The sequence below is a fragment of the Limulus polyphemus genome, unplaced genomic scaffold (assembly GCF_000517525.1).
Source record: "Limulus polyphemus unplaced genomic scaffold, Limulus_polyphemus-2.1.2 Scaffold213, whole genome shotgun sequence".
Lineage (NCBI taxonomy): Eukaryota > Metazoa > Arthropoda > Merostomata > Xiphosura > Limulidae > Limulus > Limulus polyphemus.
Genome location: NW_013665823.1, coordinates 612029 through 632771, shown reverse-complemented (window position 1 = coordinate 632771; position 20743 = coordinate 612029). Strand labels below are relative to the sequence as shown.

Here is a 20743-nt window from a genome sequence, read left to right as displayed (position 1 = left end):
TTTATTTACTAGTACTAGTTTTCGTAAATTACTAAAACTATACTAATTTATTATAAGAAAAGTTAAGTTAAATGTACTTTATTTTATTAGTTCATATATATATATATATATATATATATATATATATATGGTACACAAAGTCATAACACATCAACCAAATCCATGAAATATACATATTTCATTAAGAAGGTTCTTCAATGTAAAATTAAATATAAATTAAAAATTGTTCTTCAAATGTTTTTAAGTAACAAATCAGAAATGTTTGTTGTTTTTAGTGGTAAAAATGTTGGTGTAAAACATGTCAAGCCCAAAGAATACTCTTTCTACATGAAGAATATAATGTTTGTAACTCTCTTTTTACCCAATTATAAACTTGTGCTTAACTCTGTAAGAAATGTTTTCTTTTGCATAAATATAATAGTCTGTTATGACAAATTTTTGCAACATGATAGTCATTTAACAGATCTCAAGTACATATTTTTCACAAATCAGTTAAAGGATAATTGGAATTTATAATGTATTTATCTCTGACAAGACAGAATCAATGTTATAAAATAATGTTAATATGAAGTAAGATCACCGTGAATGACAAGGGCAGTCTGACAATATGCTTAAAATCTAAGTTTTAATAAGGTCCTGGGATATTGTTAATCAGTTATCTGAAGAGGGTATTTCTTGGGCATTTTTAGAGTTTGGAAGCACTTGATGGCAGTGCACCTTCTTAGAGTATACCACATGTACCTGTTGGACATTTGGCATGTGAGCCACTCCATTTGATCATTAGTCTCTTCAAGGAATGTGTTAATCAAATTAACATGGTGAAAGCAGGCATTATTATTCATTAAGCTGGAATGATGGTCACTTGCATAGAAATAGTCATAGCATGTGTATTTATAATATGTTGCGTTAACAATACTGTCATAGAGAATGTAGTGCTCTTTACTTATAACAGTATTTACTTAATCCTGTCCAAACTATGCTTCAACTATGGGTATACATGTCATGTTCATGTAAAAGTGGACCTTTCTGTTTCCAATTTCTCTTGGAATGAGTCAAAATCTGATGAAGGGTGAAGTGCATCTCTTCTGTAAAAATTATATAGATATATATATGTCATTATCACCATTGCAGGTGAGTTTCCTTATATCTTGTTGTGAGTGGATTGCACTTTATTAGGTGTCTGGCATACAGCCTAGTTTTGTAAAGTCAATTTTTTATCAACTGTAAATGGACACAACATTTAGTTGTGGTTCTGAATAGTTGATTCAGTGTTGGACTTAGATATCTTAAGTTTAAATAAGCAAGAGTTGAAAGATGGTGGTGGTGATCTGCTTGTGTTTGGATGGTAATTTGCTTAGGTCAGTTGTTTGAGCAACTTTACTATTGGTTTGGAGTGTGCCAATGATGCTTTGAAACACTTGTTTCTAATACTCAACAACCTGTTGTGATGGCTCAGTTTATATTTGTCAGATATTTACAAAAATGAAAAAAGTATTAAAGCAAGTTTAAAATCAATTAACATTACACCATGTTAGAAAGCTTTGCTTTCCTTTTCATTTTTTACTGCTTATTCTGAGTTGTGTAACTGTTAGAAAGCCAAAAAATTTAACATGTAAAAGATTCTTCTGAGGTAAAAGTACTGTTTAATTGCTCCTTTTTACAGTCAGTCATCATCAATGATCTATGGTGTTTTATGTATATCACTTCCATCTTTTCTAATCTGTTAGACCAGAATCGGTAATCTAAGAGCAGATTAAGTAACAGCTGTTAACTGTATACAGATATGTAATATTTGCAGAAGTTTCTTAGTCATCAAGTACATTTACATTTATTATATAACTGCATTGCCTTTAATATAGTAATGTTTGTAAACTTATACGAGATAGAAGTACAGTTTACTTTGCAATGATCACTGTCAGCACTGAATGTGGTAGATGTGGTATGGTTGACATATCAGAACATATTCTGCCTTGCTTTCACTCATAAGATCTTAAAATTATAACTAATACATTTGGTAAAGTGTTAAATATATTGGTTGTAGACCACATATGATAATTTACTGCATAACAGTATTACTCAACAAGTTAATTATTTGATAAATGTTTCACACAGTTGCAAAATCGAGAACCATGGTGTGTTTTGTCTCTGTCGTTGTCCTCAACAGATGTAACAGATCCAAAAAAATCATAGATACTAGCTGTGTGTAAGATAATATGTGATTGTGTAAGTATCACTTCAGACATGTCATTATGTTTTGATGTTCTTGTTCATTTAGTTCTGCTTGATGACTTACAATATCTACACATTTAATATTATATATAATTCTGTCATTTTCATGCATTATGATATTCTTTTAGTGTTTGGGCTTACAGCATCTACTGACTGATTCAAGGTATAAAACCAACAGAAATCGTGTAGCAAATCGACAAGCTCTCCTTTATGAACTGTCGTCTAGGTAAGTTGATTCTGTCTTAAAGATCTTTTCTTGTAAAATAAGAATATTGTGTTTAACAACTGAAAGAAACAGAAAACTACTCTTTTTTGAATAAACTATATTCTGTCAGAGAACTTGAACAAGGGTACTGGTTTTGGCACATTAACATGCCCTCTTCAGTTCAACTTTCTTCCTGTCCCTCCTTTGTGTCTTTGCTTGCAGATCCTGTCTGGTATGCCAAGTTATTATTGGATCTGTAATTATTAAACATATAGGATGAATTTAAATTTTATGTATTTATAATATGAATTATGGGTTGATAAAACTATGTATATGTAGATTAATATTTTTCTAACAAATCACTAATTTTAAAAAAATCGTATTTTAAATTTAGTGCTCAAAACATTTTAAATTACATAAACTTGAAACTAGCATTAAAGACATGCTATACAAAATTAATTATTCACTGTCAATGTTTTATGCTTCTAAGTAGCTTCCCTCCCCTGTAGTGCAGACTTGTACTTGTGGTTTTAACTATTATGATTTTAATAATAATTAAAATAAAAATAATAATAATTATAATTATTATATACTAACAGAAAAAAGAAACTGTACAGGACTTAAAATGGAATAAAATTCACATACATCAGGTTTAGTGTTATGAGATATAAAAAATCAATACAGGATATGTCGTTGAACATATCTGGTAATACTCGGTTCGATTCCATGGGATTTTTCATGGTTTGTGAACACCTTTTCGTTTATTCAAATTTCATACCCACGATTTTTCTTTGACAATGTTTTTTGAATAAACAGGTGTAGAATGTTTATTCAGGCTCCAGTTATTCAGGAAATCATTTTTGTTTCACTGATAATTACTCTTCTGTGATGAAAAGGCTCAGTGATGATGAACATCTTCACGCAGTCGGAATGCTGCAGGCTGGCGTGACACAGAACATTGTTGCAAGACATTCCGGAGTCCATCGAAACACCATCCACTCTTTATGGCAATGGCTCCAACAAGCAGGAAATGTCTGAGATCGATCACGTCGACAAGACAGCCATATTTGATTGGTTCACCTTAGAAATCGTTTCCAGACTGCAATTTTGACTACTCGCATCATTCCTGGTCTTCAACTGATTAGTCCCAGAACAGTGCATAACCGTCTGCACCAAATCAGCCAATAACGTTGGTGGATCTGGGCACAACATTAAACAACATCTGGAATAACATTCCACAGGCATTTTTGAACAATTTAGTGTCATCAATGAGGTGCCATTGTCAAGCATGTGTGGATGCAAATGGTGGACACACACGATATTAGCCCTGTAAGTTTCCTTTTGAATACCAGCGTCTTCTAAATGTCCTAAAAATTATGTATGGTGACGTTAACAATAATTAACTACGAAATTTTGTAACCAATGCATTTGTTAACAATACTGCAAAATTAAAATTATATTTGTTCGATTTTTCTTGATTTTTTTTCTCATATTTTAAGTGATGCATGGTTTCTTTTTTCCGCTAGTATATCTTCAGTGGTCATATTCTTCATTTACAATATTTTGTAAGTTTTTACTGCAAGTTACAATGCATAGGATACTGATACATACTAGTAATACCTAACAAAAACATTGTATCCAACATGTAATTTATAACATCCATGCTTTGCATGTATTTATTGAAGGTTTGTACACCACATTGTTACATTAAAGCTTACTTTTAAGCTTCAATGCTAAGAATCTTATTATTGTGCATCATCATTATACAAGAATAATTTATCTCTTACTGAACCAGGGAGCACCTTTCAGGTGTTGAGTATACACTTACATCAAATTTCAAGATTTAAGTAAAAGTAATAATTCCTCTATTTCAAAAATCCTAACTCAGAAAAATTTTAGAATTGTTATTTTGTCATTTTGTAATTTGCAAGGAAAAAATGTTGAAACATACATTTCTGTGCATGGATCTCATCTGTAAACATATTTTTTTCTGCCCATCCCAAAGCATATGTTTATATTTGATAAGAAACTATTGTATCTTGGGAATATAACTATCCATGGGTTTGTTCTCATGTGATTCTCCTTTTCTTTCACTGATTTTATTAGTACATCCTTTCAATCCCACTCTTTTTATGCTTTTGTAGCATGTGGGCTCAACAACTATTTATGAAACTCGGTTTGAAAATGGAAAAGTTTCAATATCATCAGATAGAGTAGATTATAAAAGTGATTATTTCAATGTAGAGTCACTAAATTTGTATGGGAAGTAACTTATGGTTTTGTTTGAAAGAGATTAAACATAGCTCCTCCAGAGAAGAACAAGGGAATCAAGTGAGAAGTTAATAAAACTTAGGCTAATCACAGATCTGAGAACTGTGTATAGTTTCTTTAGATATTCTTCTCATTACTGAAAATGTTTTTAAATTGCTATTTTGAAAGCTACACAAATTTTATTCTCTTATAAGACATCAGATAAGCTTCTATAATGAGGTTTAGAGAGTACTGTAGGTGATGGCAAAATATTTCAATGACTCAAATTCTTATTTATTGAATATTATTAAGCTCATTGTATTCAAGTAATGCACATAAATGAAGGAACTTGTACTGTATTGAAAAATAAACTATTTATTAGATATAAGTTCATCTTGACCAGTAATATCGTTAGGATAAAATAGTTCTACCAAGTCTGACCTGAGGTCTAGATCAAGTCCAAGATCACTGATAAATCTTTATTAGTTTCTGCAGTGTTTTTGATTATTTATAATTGGAGGTAGTGACTATACTGCAATTGGCAAAATAAAGTATCAAAAGAAACTTGTTAATGAATATAAATCGATTTGAAACTGACAGAATATATATAAAATAAATTCTAAGATGACATAAAGTATTTTTAATGTTGTTTTTGAAACAATGTCTCACCACAAACTTTTGGAAATTTCCTGATGTTAAAAAAATAACAGTGAAACTAAATCCTATTATATGAAATTTTTGACCCAAATTAGATATTGTTATGAAGTTTGTTCTAAATTTCATATTTGGTTAAGTATTTTTAATATGAGAAGGAAACAATCAAGAGATATCCAGTCTGGAAAGGGCTAATACATCAGGATATGTGTTTAGTATCTAGAAAATCAAATTTAGTATAGAGAAACCTTAATACTTTCAGAAAAAACTTATTCAATTGTGTTTATTTTCTTTTTTATTATTTTAATTTGATAATGTTATAATATGGTGAAATGTACTGCGCAGGTTTCTTCAACACTCCACTGATCACTGGATGGAAGCATTTAATGGTTCTGGCATTCCATATGGACCAATCAACAACATTGAGCAAGTTTTTAATGATCCACAGGTAAATTGCTATTATACAAAAATACCTTTCTATTCATCAGCTGTTAAATATTTTTAATATCTTACATACTTTATAACCCACTATTCAAGTAAGTACGTGTCCATTGATGGAAAGTTTTCTTTGTTGTCACTGCTCCACTGATCAGTTACTGAAAGTATGTGGTAACTTATATTTGGACTGAACAAGTTAATAACATTAAACAAAGCTGTTTAAACGTGTTAGGAAGATGAGGATACTCAGTAAAATAATATCTATAAAATTCAAAATGTAAACACATTAACTTTCATAGAAGTGAAAAATATAGGCACAACCTCATTATATTTAGAAAGTACAAATGCATGTAAATGGACTTATCTTAACTTGTATTCAAAGTTTGCAAAGGAAAAAAACCTCAAAACATTCCAAGCGCATTTTTTGTAGAAATTATCACTTTAATTTTTATCAAATACTTTGGATTATAGAGATCCCGAAAAGTTTAATTTTTGAGTTATATTTTTTACACAAAACATATTTTAAACTTGATAGTTTCATTGTAGGACAATATTTCATGCTTTAAACCAGTCACATGTTTTAGTTAACATTCAAACCTTTTTGTAATTGTCAAATTAGGTCAATGAATTGTTACATTGAAGTTCTTCCTCACTGGTCATGAAATTTGTATAAATTAGTATTCCTTTTAATAAACTTAGGTCCAACACAATGGAATGGTTGTAGAAATGGAGCAAAGAAATGCTGGTTCTATCAAAGTAATAGGTCAGTATGACTTTCTGTGGATAAGGCAATAATTACAGCCAAACACTGCTAAAAGTGAGGGTGCTCAAATATCAAGTAATACAATTATTCAGTAAAATATTTATATCCTGTTTTTTTCGTATGTCTTAAATTTTATCTTGATGATATAACTATTCTTTATTTCCACCTTACTTAATAGTTTCTTAAACTGAAACGTGGGAATTACTAACTTAAATCTAAATTTATATATCCTTTTTCTATCACTTTGGTATATAAGATGTGTTTATTGCATTAATATTCTAAGAATTGTAAGGTACTTTTCTTGCATTCAGAAAAGATATTCATGATAGTGATTGCAGACAGGAAGCACAGAATTATTGGTCCAGTTAATAAAAAAATCATGGAGAAGAATTCAATAAAAAATTATATTTAAACAGTAATTGAAATAAGCTCTAGACAAAATAGAAATTAACTATAAAACATAAATAAAAAATTGCATTTACTCATCCAAAGAATTAACTGGTAAAGTTGAATATGGTTGCCAAATATGAATGATTATGTATTATGATGGTAGATAAAGAGCAACATTTTTTATAAGTAATATGTAAAACAGTGGTGTAGTTGAGGGTATACGCAGGTAAATGGCAATTACATATTTCTGATTTAGGTGATATAGCATTTACTTCATAGAAGGGACAACCTGTGTTCCTACCATGCCACCATCTGGCCCGGAGAATCAAACAGAAGTTTACCCACTTTTTAATTTGTCACTACACCACTGATGTAAAATAAAATAGCGTTAAATTTTTAAATAAGAAATTAAAAATTGCAGTATTTTTTCTTTCATAGCTTACATTTTCAGTTTTAAGTTATAACAAAAAACAATTGACTGAATTAATTTGTTAGTATTTCGAATCATTCCTCTATATTTTGGTAAGTACATTTTGGTCTTATCAAATAAACTTGCTTAAAGTAAAAATATTATATATATATAGTTTTGTATGGCTTCTTTAGATTTTACCAATTAAAACCATTAATCTCTATCCATTCCTTTCAGGTCCAGCAGTAAAATATTCCAGTAGTGTTAACCAACCTCGGTTTCCACCTCCAAGTCTTGGAGAGCACACAGATAGTATTTTAACAAGTCTCCTAGGTTTAACAGAAATAGATCTTCAAGTCCTCCGTGAAGAAAAAGTTATTTCTTAGTGTTGAATTTTATAAAGAATTTAACATTATCACAGTTCTTTTGCTGTTCAAAAATTGAGGTCACAAATTAATTTTGAAATATTAAAAGATGGTTTAAATGACACGTATAAATATTATTTTATATACATAATAGAAGGGCTTGAACTATATTTTTCTTCTGTTTTGTAATATTAGAATATTTTAACCTCACCTAAAAATGTTTTTGTTTATTTAAATAAAGAAAATTATTGTATTAACAATCTACTAAATATAAAATTGTTTACATTTACATGTATGAGTTTCTAATAAGAAAGGTCCACTGCCTGTTCTAATACATTAAACTAGTTCTTTTAAATACAGATTATAAGAAAACTTCAGTTAAAAAAAAAGTCTGAATGATAAAATAACAAGTAGATTAAAAACATCAAAGTGACAAGTACATGTAAGTAAACTCCTCATAAGTTCTACCATAAATAATAACCTTTTTAACTCTTACATGCATGTCTGCAGACTTACAATGCCATATACTGGGTTTTAATACCATTGGTGGGCAGAGCACAGATAGCTTATTGTGTAGCGGTGTGCTTAGTTACAAACAAACCCTAGACATCACATCTAAACAAATAAATGTGACTTGCGTAACTCTTTCTATTAGCTAGGATTGTCGATAAAATGTGCATATTAACTATTGCCTCACATTTTGCTTTAATACTAATATGTGGCCACAAGAAAGCGATATGGCCAGGTGGTTAGAGTGCTCGACATCAGCTCATATCATAAACAAAACTAACTTGGTTGATCTCTAGTTCCACACTGAATAATTCTCACGTTACTTTCTTAGATCATTAACATCAGACCTACTCAAAATAAATAGCATTACCTATGTGACAGGTGATTCTGAACAAAACTTGAAAGAGATTACCTGACTTCCAAAGAAAAGATTACTGTGTAACTTCACATACCGCGATTGACCTTGCAGCTATCTTCCCCATGACACAGATCAAAGATCAATAGTTAGTTAGAGCAAAAGGAACTTAACAACTTCTTGGCCAACATGTTATGTGTAAATTGTATGTACCTACACAAATAACAAACTTGGAAAAATTCTATATCAATAAAAAGAGGTAGAATACATGGTATTTTTATGTACCACAGTATTACCTATGAAATGCCAAACAATGTCAAAGTAAAGTTCTCATACATACCATTCCATTGTGAACTGACCCCCAGTGGCACAGCAGTATGTCTGTGTACTTACAACACTAGAAATGGGTTTCGATATTCGTGGTGGGCAGAGCACAAATAGCCCATTGTGTAGCTTTGTGCTTAATTACAAACGAACCATTGTGAACTATATTGGCTGTAGTTGTCACATGACTTGCTTACCTAGAAAAGTTGACCAATTTTTACATTAAAAAGAAAAGAAATAAGTATATTTATTTATAAATTTTCATGTCATTAGGGAAGTTATAAGTCACAAAGTCACATCACAAATGTAGTGTTTTATTCATGCAACCAGCATTAAAGAAAGCTTTGAAGTTTTATATCTGCTAGAAGAGGGTATTTTACATTTCTTACAAGCTACATCGACATAGGCAGGTTATTATTAACTTTAATGCATTTTACCATGAAGAATGATTGCTTTTTTTTTACAGCTTATATTACAAAAGGAAACATCACTTTTAAAGTTTCACAAGTCAAATAATTTGAACAGAGCTTATAGCTTTTCGCAAATTATATAGATAATGACACTCATAACTTATATAAGCTACATACTTAACAAAGTATAATTCTTAACTATCATGAACTATGCAGTAAACTTTTCAGGACATCTTTTGTTTGTTTTTTTTAATTTTACATTTTTTAAAACATATATTCTTAAACTTTATACACACTTTCAAAATTTTGTTTAAAATTCCACTGCTTGAAACATATTCTTAGCTCTTACATACTTTTAGAATGTACATACACAAACACCTTTTTAGAATATACAAGTTATCACAAATGGGAGACTCGGAAGGCTTGCTTAGTACAGTTATTATTAAGTTTGGCTGGATAAGGAATGAATGAGACTGACACATATGTTTCATAATAAAACAACATTTTTATTAAATGTGTGAAATGTTGGTTGAACAAACATGTTGATATTTCCACAAAAATTAACAAATATACTTGTCTACCTCCAGTGGCTCAACAGTAAGTCTGAAGGATTATAATGCTTAAAATCGAGTTTCAATACCCAAATAGCCTATTTTTTAGTTTTGCACTTGACAATAAACAAACTCTCACCTAAGTCGGCTTCTATAACTGGCAATTCACTACACACAACTTCACAGAATTGGAAATACCAAGGTAAAACCTGGTTTACAAAAGAACTGGCTTCAGTTTCATGACCCTGAGAGACTAACTATTACAAGACTGACATTTAACACCAAATTGCCTTTGTATCAAGGTTAGTATTATTAGAAGAAACTAACGACAGTAAATGGCTAACTTACATGTATCTTACATCAACTGTCCACACTAATGTGTACTTTGAAAACGTCCTTATCGTTGTCTTGTTGACTTCTCTATGCTCTATGGCATGATGTTTAGGACACTAGACTTGCAGTCTGCAGATAACAGGCAACCATTGTGTAAACTGTGAACACATAGTCTGATGTAGCTCACTTTCATAAGGTAAAAGAATGCAATTCCTATAGTTTTTGCCTTTATACCCATTTTCTTCTCTTTCCATAGTTACTGTACATGAATAAACATATCTGTATTACCACATACCAGTGTTAAATATCCAGTTAGTATATATATATATGTGTGTGCTGTAGTGAAAAACTTTCTTCTAAACATATATTACTGACACAGCCATACAAGTTGTTAGGATGACCTTTGAACTACAAATTATAACTATTATGTTTCTTATATAGTGTGAAGATGAAAAGGATGTATCAGTTTTTATATTTTGACCTATAAAGTGGAGTTAAGATATTCAGCGGAGCAGGTCACTTGAGATCTTGTAGATAACAGCAGCTGGGACAGCCTAAGAGAAGGCTGAAAGGTTGTGGCAATATTTATTTCCTGAGCTTCCGAGTGACAATATGAGTGATTATGCAGAACAGGTCATTTAGGATCTATGACGTTCTCACAGTTAAGATGGTTGATGCATATAGATATCTTACCTCGAACATTTATATCTTTGAATGGATGGTAATAATCAGTAGGACATTTAATGCACATAAAAGCAGAAAATATTTGTAAATTTTGCTTTCCGAGCATTCACGTGAAATTATGTAGTGAACAATGACAATCTTTTATAGAAAATACATTCTATGAATACTCATGTAAAAGTGTAGACAACTATAAATAAGATCTATACATGAGTCCATGCCTATGAGTGTGAAGGGCTTGTACAAATCCTTCAGGTGTTCAGAGGAGAATTGCTCTTGAACACCACAAAGTATTATCAATTTTAGTGGAAAGTCTTTATTTCATTGAATTGTAATTGCAGTTATTGTGATACCAATGAAGTTGAATTCCTAAATCACAGGTAGAGGAAAACAATGTAGCTACAAATGTTAGCAACTGGTCATGACAGTGAATGTTGTTAAACAATATTTAAGATACATGTGTCACTAACTAGTATGTGTTATGCTCCACACACACACGCAATATTATCTAGAATAGGTGAACTGTCCAGTACTGACTTTCTTCCTCTGACTCAGCATGAACAACCAAGAAAGTACTTGCAGCATCTTCCTGATCATTAATTGCATTGAGATAACTAGTTGCAGTAAGTTCGTCATTTTACAACTCATCAATTGTTTACTCCTCTAACCCAAGGTACAGTCAGCACTGCACTCATCAGTGATAAAGTACTTGCAGCATCTTCCTGATCATTAATTGCATTGAGATAACTAGTTGCAGTAAGTTTGTCATTTTACAACTCATCAATTGTTTACTCCTCTAACCCAAGGTACAGTCAGCACTGCACTCATCAGTGATATATAGTTCCTCTTTATCATTGTGTTTAATGTGATCGGCGAACTGATCTGTTAATGAATGAAATAAGGTTCAATGCATCAAACTGAGTTGTAAGTTGCTACTGTGTTCTTCACTGTCTTATCATGATCTCTCTCTCTCTCTTCTACTTATGAAGATCTCTCTTCTACTTATGTACATCAACAAAAGCAGATCTTAACAATTCCCCCATTTCTATAGACACTGCAATACATGTACACTTGTAAGTAAGCTATACATCATATCCACCAGGTGCTGTACTTCATGTCCAAATATTAGCAGGTTTGAAAAACAACCAGAATGCTATTATTTGATACTCAATAAGAATGTATGGTAGGTAATAATTTCAATCAGGACTGACTCACAAACTTTAAACCACCTTCTTAACAGTTTGAACAGTCCATTCAACAATACTATCAGACTTAAAATGATATGGTGAAGTGTGTATCTATACCACACCTAATAATTAAAACGTCTTGGTAGACAGCAGACTTTGAAGTTGTATCTTTGAGCCTTATGTATTTCTCCAAGACTCCAAAATGTTCTGTACACTGTTCAATTAACTTATGAGTGGCAATCTGAACTGAAGTGTCAGCCTAAGCTTTGGTCTACTTGATAAAGTAATCAATAACAACTGGCACATACCGATTACCATTATCAGTTTTTAAGAAAGACCAATTAACCCAGGGCTTTTCTCTGCAATGAAGAGTCTATGACCCTTTACCTCAAATTTTTCCTGGTGTATTCTTAGTCCATCTAAAATGTAAATTATCTTTTGTAAACACCAACAATGATGTTGTTATCTCAGGGAAGTGTACCACAAAATGTCATAGTAAGATGTAAAGCCAAACAAACTGTAATCTTTTTTTTTTTATCTTAGGGTGAGAGAATTTTTACCTGCTGGAGTAGATACTCCAGCAGGTATCTCAGCCTACTACATGACTAAGAACTTCCACGTGTGTATGCATAAGAACACTATTTTCCAGTTTCAAACTTACTTTATTTATCCTCTGAAACATCACTTAAATGTTTTTTAGCAGAAACCTAAAACATATTGCCCAATACTGGTTGAGACATTTCCATTTCCTGTGCTAAAAGTAGCCATTGGTCTGCCTTCATTGTCCAGTTTCAAACTTGCTTTATTTATCCACTGAAACAGTATTCTCAGTAGTAACCTAAAACATATTGCCCAACACTGGTTCCAACATCCATTCTATTTTAATGCTAGCAATATATTGAGCACTCTAAAAAGTATTTTTATGGCGTGCATCACAGCATTTATGTGGTGAAGAGTTAAATCTACCATACCAAGGTGGCATTTATAGTCCAAATATGGCTGTAATTTCTACCAAAAGCTTACCAAGTTCTTCTCAGTATTCTGACATGAGATAATCTGAACTATCCTCGACCTGCAATTTCAGGTACTCTGGTAACCAAGTATTTGGTTTTGAATGAAGAGCAACTGAAGGAACATCAGTGATATGTCTAGTTTCAGTTATTTCTCTTCACATACTATGCCAATATGCAACTTTGATGGTAGCTTCATGGTGTCTGTCCATAAATGCAAACCATTTCTGGAATAAATCTTGCATTTGGAAATATAAATGTCCAGTCATGTGAAACTTTGTTTGTGGATGGAAAATAACGTTTCATGAGTGGGTTTCATCATTGAGGTGGGCAATGATTTCAAAGATCCATAAAACACTGTTTGTTATTAGAAAGAATGGTGAATTTTTCCTCTACATGTAGTCCTCTGTATTATGAGGAATTGGGTATTTCTTTCCACAGAGTTTCAACTTACCTACTGCACAGGCGATGCTAGCAGTTAACTTTTGCAATAAGTTTATCATTAAGATGTTAATGCTTATACCAAGCTTAGAGACAACAATAATCTTTATGTGAAAGTAAGCACTAATGCCACGACAGAGTTGTGTTTCTCTGCATACTTTAAACTTATTTCTATGAGTCAAAACAAAGTCAACATTAGTTAATTAGAGTAGTAGCTATACTCTAAGTGCCTAATGCAACACATTGTTCAACAGAGGTCTTACAACTTCTTATCTGCCTAAAACACAACCTCACACTGGTGTGTTTTCACATCCCCATGCTAGACCATACTCATTAAGAACTGAACTGATAAGTACAACTTTAGAAATAAGCAGATTGCTGCAGCCTCAAGATATGTAGTCAACCTCACCTTGGTTTCTGCTATCATAACCTAGCTGAAGCAACAGTAGTCATTGTTTGCTTACAAATTTACTGCTAACTAACAGTTGGCTATAGAGGAGCCTGTTTATTTTTATGCGTCGTGACTAGATATGAACATAACCACGTCGACTTCCTGCTAGTTCACAATTGAAGCATATTCTCCATTTCTGAGGTTCAAAGGCTTCATCTGAAGAGGTCACCTGTCGTAGTGTTGATTCTGCCTAGCTACCCACTGGGAACCAGTGTGGATATAAGGTGGCAGCTGGTGATGTTTGCAGCAGTACAGCTTAGGGCCAGCAGCTCTGTTGATGAGGTTATACTTGTGATCTGCTACTTCCATCTTGGGATATGCCTTATGTGAAAGCAATGTAGTTTATTTGCATATGTGTTCAAGCTGCAGAGTTCATCATCCTTCAAAAGTTCGACAGCAACAAGTGCTATGCTGTTCAAACTCAAAAGGACCCATTGGATAACTTGTTTCTGATTCCAAGAAATCTCTCTAAATTGCTTCAAGAATTAGTCCAGGCAGCAGTTTTGAAGGTCGATGGATTGACCCATGACAGAATATATGGGGGCTCGTGATTGGTTTTTTTTAGATGACAAGTGACTTAGGTGTTAATGAAGTTAAGGTCTTTGACTCCTCTCACTACTTACTTTCTTTTAGTAATTTTTCTGCATTAGTATTCGCTTCAGACATCTTCTCAGAGGGAACTCTTAAGACGAAACTGGGCAGTTCACAATATAAACGCTCAGGCAAATAAGAATATCTTACTAGAATTGTATTAAATCCTAAGCTACAAAAGGGTTCCCAGAATGAGGCCAATTATATTAAGAAACCGACATGCTATAAACTCATCAGAACCTTCTTAACGAATTATCCACCAAGTCGGCTAAGTGTAAAAACGGAGGTGTCTACTGTCGAGTCTGTATTTAAAGGTAGAATTATGAAAGTTTAAAATTGATACATTCTGTTCTTCTAGAACTGGTAACTAAGTGCATAAACATTTACTAAAAGTTTGAAACATTGTATGTTAAGAAACATAATACGTTATAAAGTGGATTACTTTGTGGTATCTCTATATCACATTATGGTCGTAGTTATGGTATGTAGAACAAGATGAAATGTTCTGTCATGATATTTGTACTATCCTGTGAAAATAATGACCCTTCTTACATCACAGAACACTGTGGCTATAATCTTGTATGCATATTAAAATTATTCTTATTAGTTTTATTTACGACCTTACGAGAAGCTAATTACACCAAGGGCATCTTGTTAGTATCAAGTCGCCCTTGATTACGCTTATTGTAATGTTATATATATTGTATTAATAAACATTTCTCACTACAAAATAGCAAACTGATCGAGTCTCTTTTTTTTTAGCGCAAAGCTATACAATGGGCTATATGTAGCAAATCGAATCCCGGATTTTAGCGGTGTAAGTCCTTAAACTTACCGCTGACCACGGGTGGGAGCATTTTATTGTGAAATAGCCGGCTTAATTCATATGTTGGTTACAGTACTTATGTCACCAATTGGAGATCATTGTAATTAGAAAATTAAGTACTGTGAGCTTTCAATTCAAGATATACAGTACCATTTATTAGTTATTCTCATAAATGCCAATAATATGACCACACCATTTTTATTTCGTAAGAGAAAATTTGTGACTGAGAGAGAGATGTTAAATTGTGGAATCAAATGACTGTTTCCATAACACAGTGTATTTACTGTATGTGTAACATAATGACAATTTCTAAGTCATGATTTATCTTCCAACTACGTGGAACTAAATATCAAATCTTTATATTGATGTATGTTCTGACCTGTAGAAGAGAACCAAAGAAACGAATTATAATAAATCAGAATTGACCTCATAATTGCAATTAGCTGACTTTCAAAAATCCTTAACCTTTTCACTGCGGCTGGGATTATTTTTCCCAGTGCTCCCACCCCCCTCACACTGCCACTGGGACAAAATTCAAAATTGCCGCGCGTGACGTATGGGAGTAAAATGAGTTGGAAAGTATTTATTAGCATCCCACTTAATGTTGATAAGTGGTTTCCCTCAATGTTTTCCTCTCAGCCCTTCAGCAACCAACAAGGTGCTTAAGCGGAATGTACGACAACTGCGTGCCGACCGAGCCCGCATCGCTGGAGCGGCAGGTAGTAACCCTAATTAATATGTAAATATGCTTGATGCATTTGACTCAGATAGTTTAGAAGACAGTGAAAGTGATTCAAGTGGTGCTCAAATGTGTGACGATGAAGAGGCAATGAGACAAGAGGATGCTAGCTCTCCATCTAGTGATGATAGTCAAGATGATGAACCTGAACCCAGCAGAGGAAGGCGTATACAACGTCGACAATGGGAAACAGTCGCAGTGTGAGGGGATGGGAGATATACGTGATGAGGGGTGGGAGCACTGAGAGATATATGTAATGAGGGGTGGGAGCACTGGCAGATATACGTGAATGGGTTAATTGATGCCGATCTTCAGTTCTTTGAATATAATTTAAATTGTTTGTTTTAAAAGCAGGGTCGAGAGTGGCCCAGTCATTAGTGTGCCAAAAACTGAAGTTGAAGTTCCATGGTCTAACGTATCGTTACCGTCATAAAAAAAAGTCGTGCTAAGCACTTTGGGTTTATGGATGCGTTATAAAACTGACGATCGAATTCCACTATTCGGTTTGACAAAAGCAGCTCAAAAGTTGGCGGTGGGTAATGTTTAATAGTTGCCTTCCCTCTAATCTGTCATTTCTAAATTGGGGACGGCTATGCGATGATAGACCTTGTGCAGCTTTGCGCGGAGTCCAACAAAGTTGAATAGTTACTTTACTTCCTATTAAGTGATGCAAGAAACGTCCCAGTATACTAGCAGACAACCATTTGACAATAAATTATCATCCCTTCCGAAGCAAAAACATTTAAACATACCGGTTGTTCTTAAAAACTACTTCCTTAAATTGACATATCTTCATTTTCTAAAAACAGAAGTTTTAAAAGAAATCAACTCTTGTGGATATACTCTGCCTCAGAAAATCACTAACGTGTGATACTTTGATGAGTATGTTGAACAGTATGATGAGAAACTGTTACAGTAGGGCTTTGCTAAGAGAAAACTATAAACGTTTAAAGATGACCACTTGGTTCAGCGTTTCAAAAATAGTGGTATTAATAAAAATGGTCAATATATTTTTAATCAATTTATGACATGCTGGGATTTTTTCATTAAACTTCTCTACAAAAATCACTTTTCCACGTAGTCAAATAACATCCTTCGAATGGCATATTAATGCAAAACGTTGAAACTAAAGAACGTTTCTAGTCATAAAAAGATTTAGTACTAGCTGAATACATATATGAACATCACTGCATTTCTCAGACAGTTGCTGGGATTAAAAATAAAGTTGTGTATTTCTTCTAAAAACGAAACTTTGCTTGATAGCCCAACATTTTATTTCTTTCTCGTGGTTTGATTTCGCGCAAAGCTACATGAAGGCTATCTGCGCTACTCGTCCCTAATTTAGCAGTGAAAGACCTGAGGGAAGGCAGCTAGTCATCACCACCTACCGCAAACTTTTGGGCTACTCTTTTACCAACGAATAGTTGGATTGACCGTCACATTTTAACGTCCTCACGGCTGAAAGGGCGAGCATGTTTGGTGGGACGGGGATTCGAACCCACGACTCTCAGACTGCGAGTCGAGCGCCCTAACCACCTGGCCATGTTGCTTTCTCGTGGCCACATATTAGTATTAAAGCGAAATTTTATCGATAATCCTAGCTTAAAGAAAGTTATGTGAGTCACATTTATTTGCTGATATGTGATGTCTAGGTCCCCCAGTGAGTCAGTGGTAGTTTTACAGACTTACAACGCTAAAATCCGAGGTTAGATTCCCCGAGGTGGACAAAAAAGAAAAACACTAAACAAGCTACAATGACGTATAAACATGTTGCCGTATTGGGCGTCACAGATAATCTGAGGTACGTGGGATTTGCCACCGGCAGCACACGCGACAATCACGGAACCAGCTGTTTCTGATAAATTCATAATTCGAAGCTTGTGTTACAGACCTTTATATACATTGTGATTTGTCGCACTGAGGATTATATTTAGACCATACAAATTCATTTTCATTATTCATAACAGTATGCCAACATTCGCCTTGAATATAAGTAATAACTCTATGAATAGTTTTTAAACCAAAACGAACCGTAGTCTGTATTTTATAATAAAGGCAAAAAAAGAACAAACATATATATAATGAATAATCTGCTCTATTTAGCAGTAACTGTTTTATTACAGCAAAAGGACTAAATTAGATTTATCTGAAGTTTGCTTCTAAACTGACTTAGATTCTTCGTTTGTTTGTTCAATTTCGCACAAAGCTACTCTAGGGCTATCTGCACTAGCCTTCCCTAATTTAGAAGTGAAAGGAAAGGCCAAATCTTAGGCTACTCTTATCGAACGGCCGTCACATTATAACGCCCTCACGCCCGAAAAGAGGAACACGACTTAAAGAGGGAAGAATGTTCGGTGAGGGGATTCGAACCCGCATCTTACGAATCGAGGGCCCTAACCACCAAGCCATGTCAGGCTAATAATAATGATCTATTAAATCGTACAAGTAATAAACAACTCCTTCCCTACGTTTCCAATATAATTATTCTTTCAAACATAACTCTTTTCAGATGCAGAACCCAATCTTCTTAATAATTTATCAATAATAAATATGGCCTTCCTAGACATTTTTTTTAAACAAAACATTTCTAATATCTTTACATCTAACATTCTCGATATATGTTGTATTGCACAACGGAAAAAAGAGTCATATCTGCAACAATCCTTTAAAAACAAATCAAAACACTTTCGGGTTGTCATGGTGCTCTACCATCACATCACTCCACCTTTACTCACTCTACTGATAACAAACGTACTCCGACTTGGAAAGAAAAGTTCTCTTGGGCAGCTCCACGAAATAAAGAACTACATTTAGAGAGTTACGTTAAAGCTGTAGAAAGTGGCATACTACAAACCTTAACATCTTCCCAATACAATGTCCCAATAATCTGAAACAAAAAAGAAGTAACTGCTCTAAAGGATTTGAAACCTAGCAACAGTTGTATAGTAAAGTCAGCGGGCAATGTTGGGGCTATTGTCATTCTTAACAAAGATGATTATATCACAGAGGCTAACCGTCAAATTAAGGTCACTAATTTCGACAAGAAACTTACATAGGATCCTACAACTCGTTTTACTAAACCATCAACTTAAATACCACCTACAACAAAAAGAAATTAACATAGAAACCTTCCAGTAATTGATACCCAAGCAGGCTTGGCCGAGTAGGTTTTATCTGTTATTACCCAAACTAAACAAACCTAATGATCCCGGTCGTCCCATAATTTCTGACACAAATGTGTTTGTTTGTCCTTTGTGAGTCAATCTGACCCCACCTTCTTATAAAGATATTTTTGAAGTTTATTACATTTGGATCATTTTGACACACCCTACCACTCATGATACAAATATTTTACCCTACCAGTTAATATTTCACACGATGAAGAATTTGAAATTCTAAGAACTGCCCTACGCCTTCTCAATCCATCAAAATCTTAAAACTAACCAAGTTTGACAATAAAAACCTTACCTTCAAATTAATGGTACTGTGATGGGTACCAAAATGGCTCCTAACTATGCCAAATTGAAATCCAGGTCTTTTTCTGTACTTGGAAAGGCTACATAGATAACATATTTTCATTCAGGCAGCCAATTATGAATCACTTAAAGACTATTCTTCTTAGGCTAACAATTTTTGCAAGACAATAAAGTTTACCCCTTGATTACTCCCCTGTCCAAGTGAACTTTCTTGACTTCACTCTTTTTACCTACAGTCAAGCACACTGAATAAAAAAAAAGACCTTCCTGTTGCCTAACGCTCCAAACAACCCGGTAATACTACTAATGTGATTTTCATAGGTTTTAAAATTAAAGCTGAGAGAGAAATAAAAGAAGCCTATTGGATTCCCATTTTAAATACCGCTCAATCTTGTGGAATAAAGCCAGGTCCTCGAATAAGTGATCTTTGACATTAATTAGTTCATTGTCTGAGAAATAAAATATTTTCCCCTTTTTCAGGGTATCTTTTAAGTTCTTTATATTTATCACTAATCTTTCTGTATACTTATTTATGATAATTGTCCATGTTTTTTTTTATCTCTTTAGTTCAGTTTACTTAACACTTCATTGTTCATCGATCTTCATACCATATCATTATTTTACTTTATCAATACTAAATATAACCTTCCTACATATATTTTTTAAACAAAACAATTCTAACCTCTTTATATCTAACATTCTCGATTCATGTTTTATTACACAACGGAAAAAGAGTCATATCTGCAACAATCCTTTCAAAAGAAATCATAACACTTCCTGGTTGTCATGGTGCTCTACATCACGTCACTCCACTTTTACTTACACTTCATCCATTCCCATTTTGTTCCTGATGAAGGAAGGTTCAACTTTCGGTGGTGCCCGGGTTATAGGGTTTCATATTTTTGTTCATAATACACTTAAAGAGATAGTAAATTAGGGGTAGAAAGTTAGGGGTAGATTTCATTGAAATTATGTAATTGCAATCACTTATTCTATTGCTAAAAACATTCCATTATTAACTAATTGAGTAGGTTTGTGATAACATCAACAAAAGTACAAGAATTTCTCTTTTGAAGATGGAGTTTTTTTGTGTTTTTTTTTGTACTCGAAATAATATTAAATATTCTAAGTTCATTTACCACTATTCGAGTAACT

At 33.2% G+C, this 20743-nt stretch overlaps 1 protein-coding gene across 6 annotated transcripts in view; it reads left to right on the top strand.

Annotated features, from left to right (window-relative positions):
• Nucleotides 1-7882, top strand: part of LOC106478461 (succinate--hydroxymethylglutarate CoA-transferase-like) — a 52361-nt gene extending 44479 nt beyond the window's left edge. For 3 of the 6 annotated variants that reach the window (XM_022382054.1, XM_022382053.1, XM_022382055.1), the window contains 4 exons: nucleotides 2358-2455; nucleotides 5684-5786; nucleotides 6476-6539; nucleotides 7576-7881. In XM_022382054.1, coding sequence (XP_022237762.1) covers nucleotides 2358-2455; nucleotides 5684-5786; nucleotides 6476-6539; nucleotides 7576-7724 — 414 coding nt within the window. In that variant the 3' untranslated portion in view covers nucleotides 7725-7881. Of the gene's footprint in view, nucleotides 1-2357; nucleotides 2456-3250; nucleotides 3764-5683; nucleotides 5787-6475; nucleotides 6540-7575 lie in introns of those variants that run through there. The other 3 variants (XM_013939005.2, XR_002609909.1, XM_022382056.1) reach the window with 3 other exon arrangements.
• Nucleotides 7883-20743: the final 12861 nt, after the last annotated feature.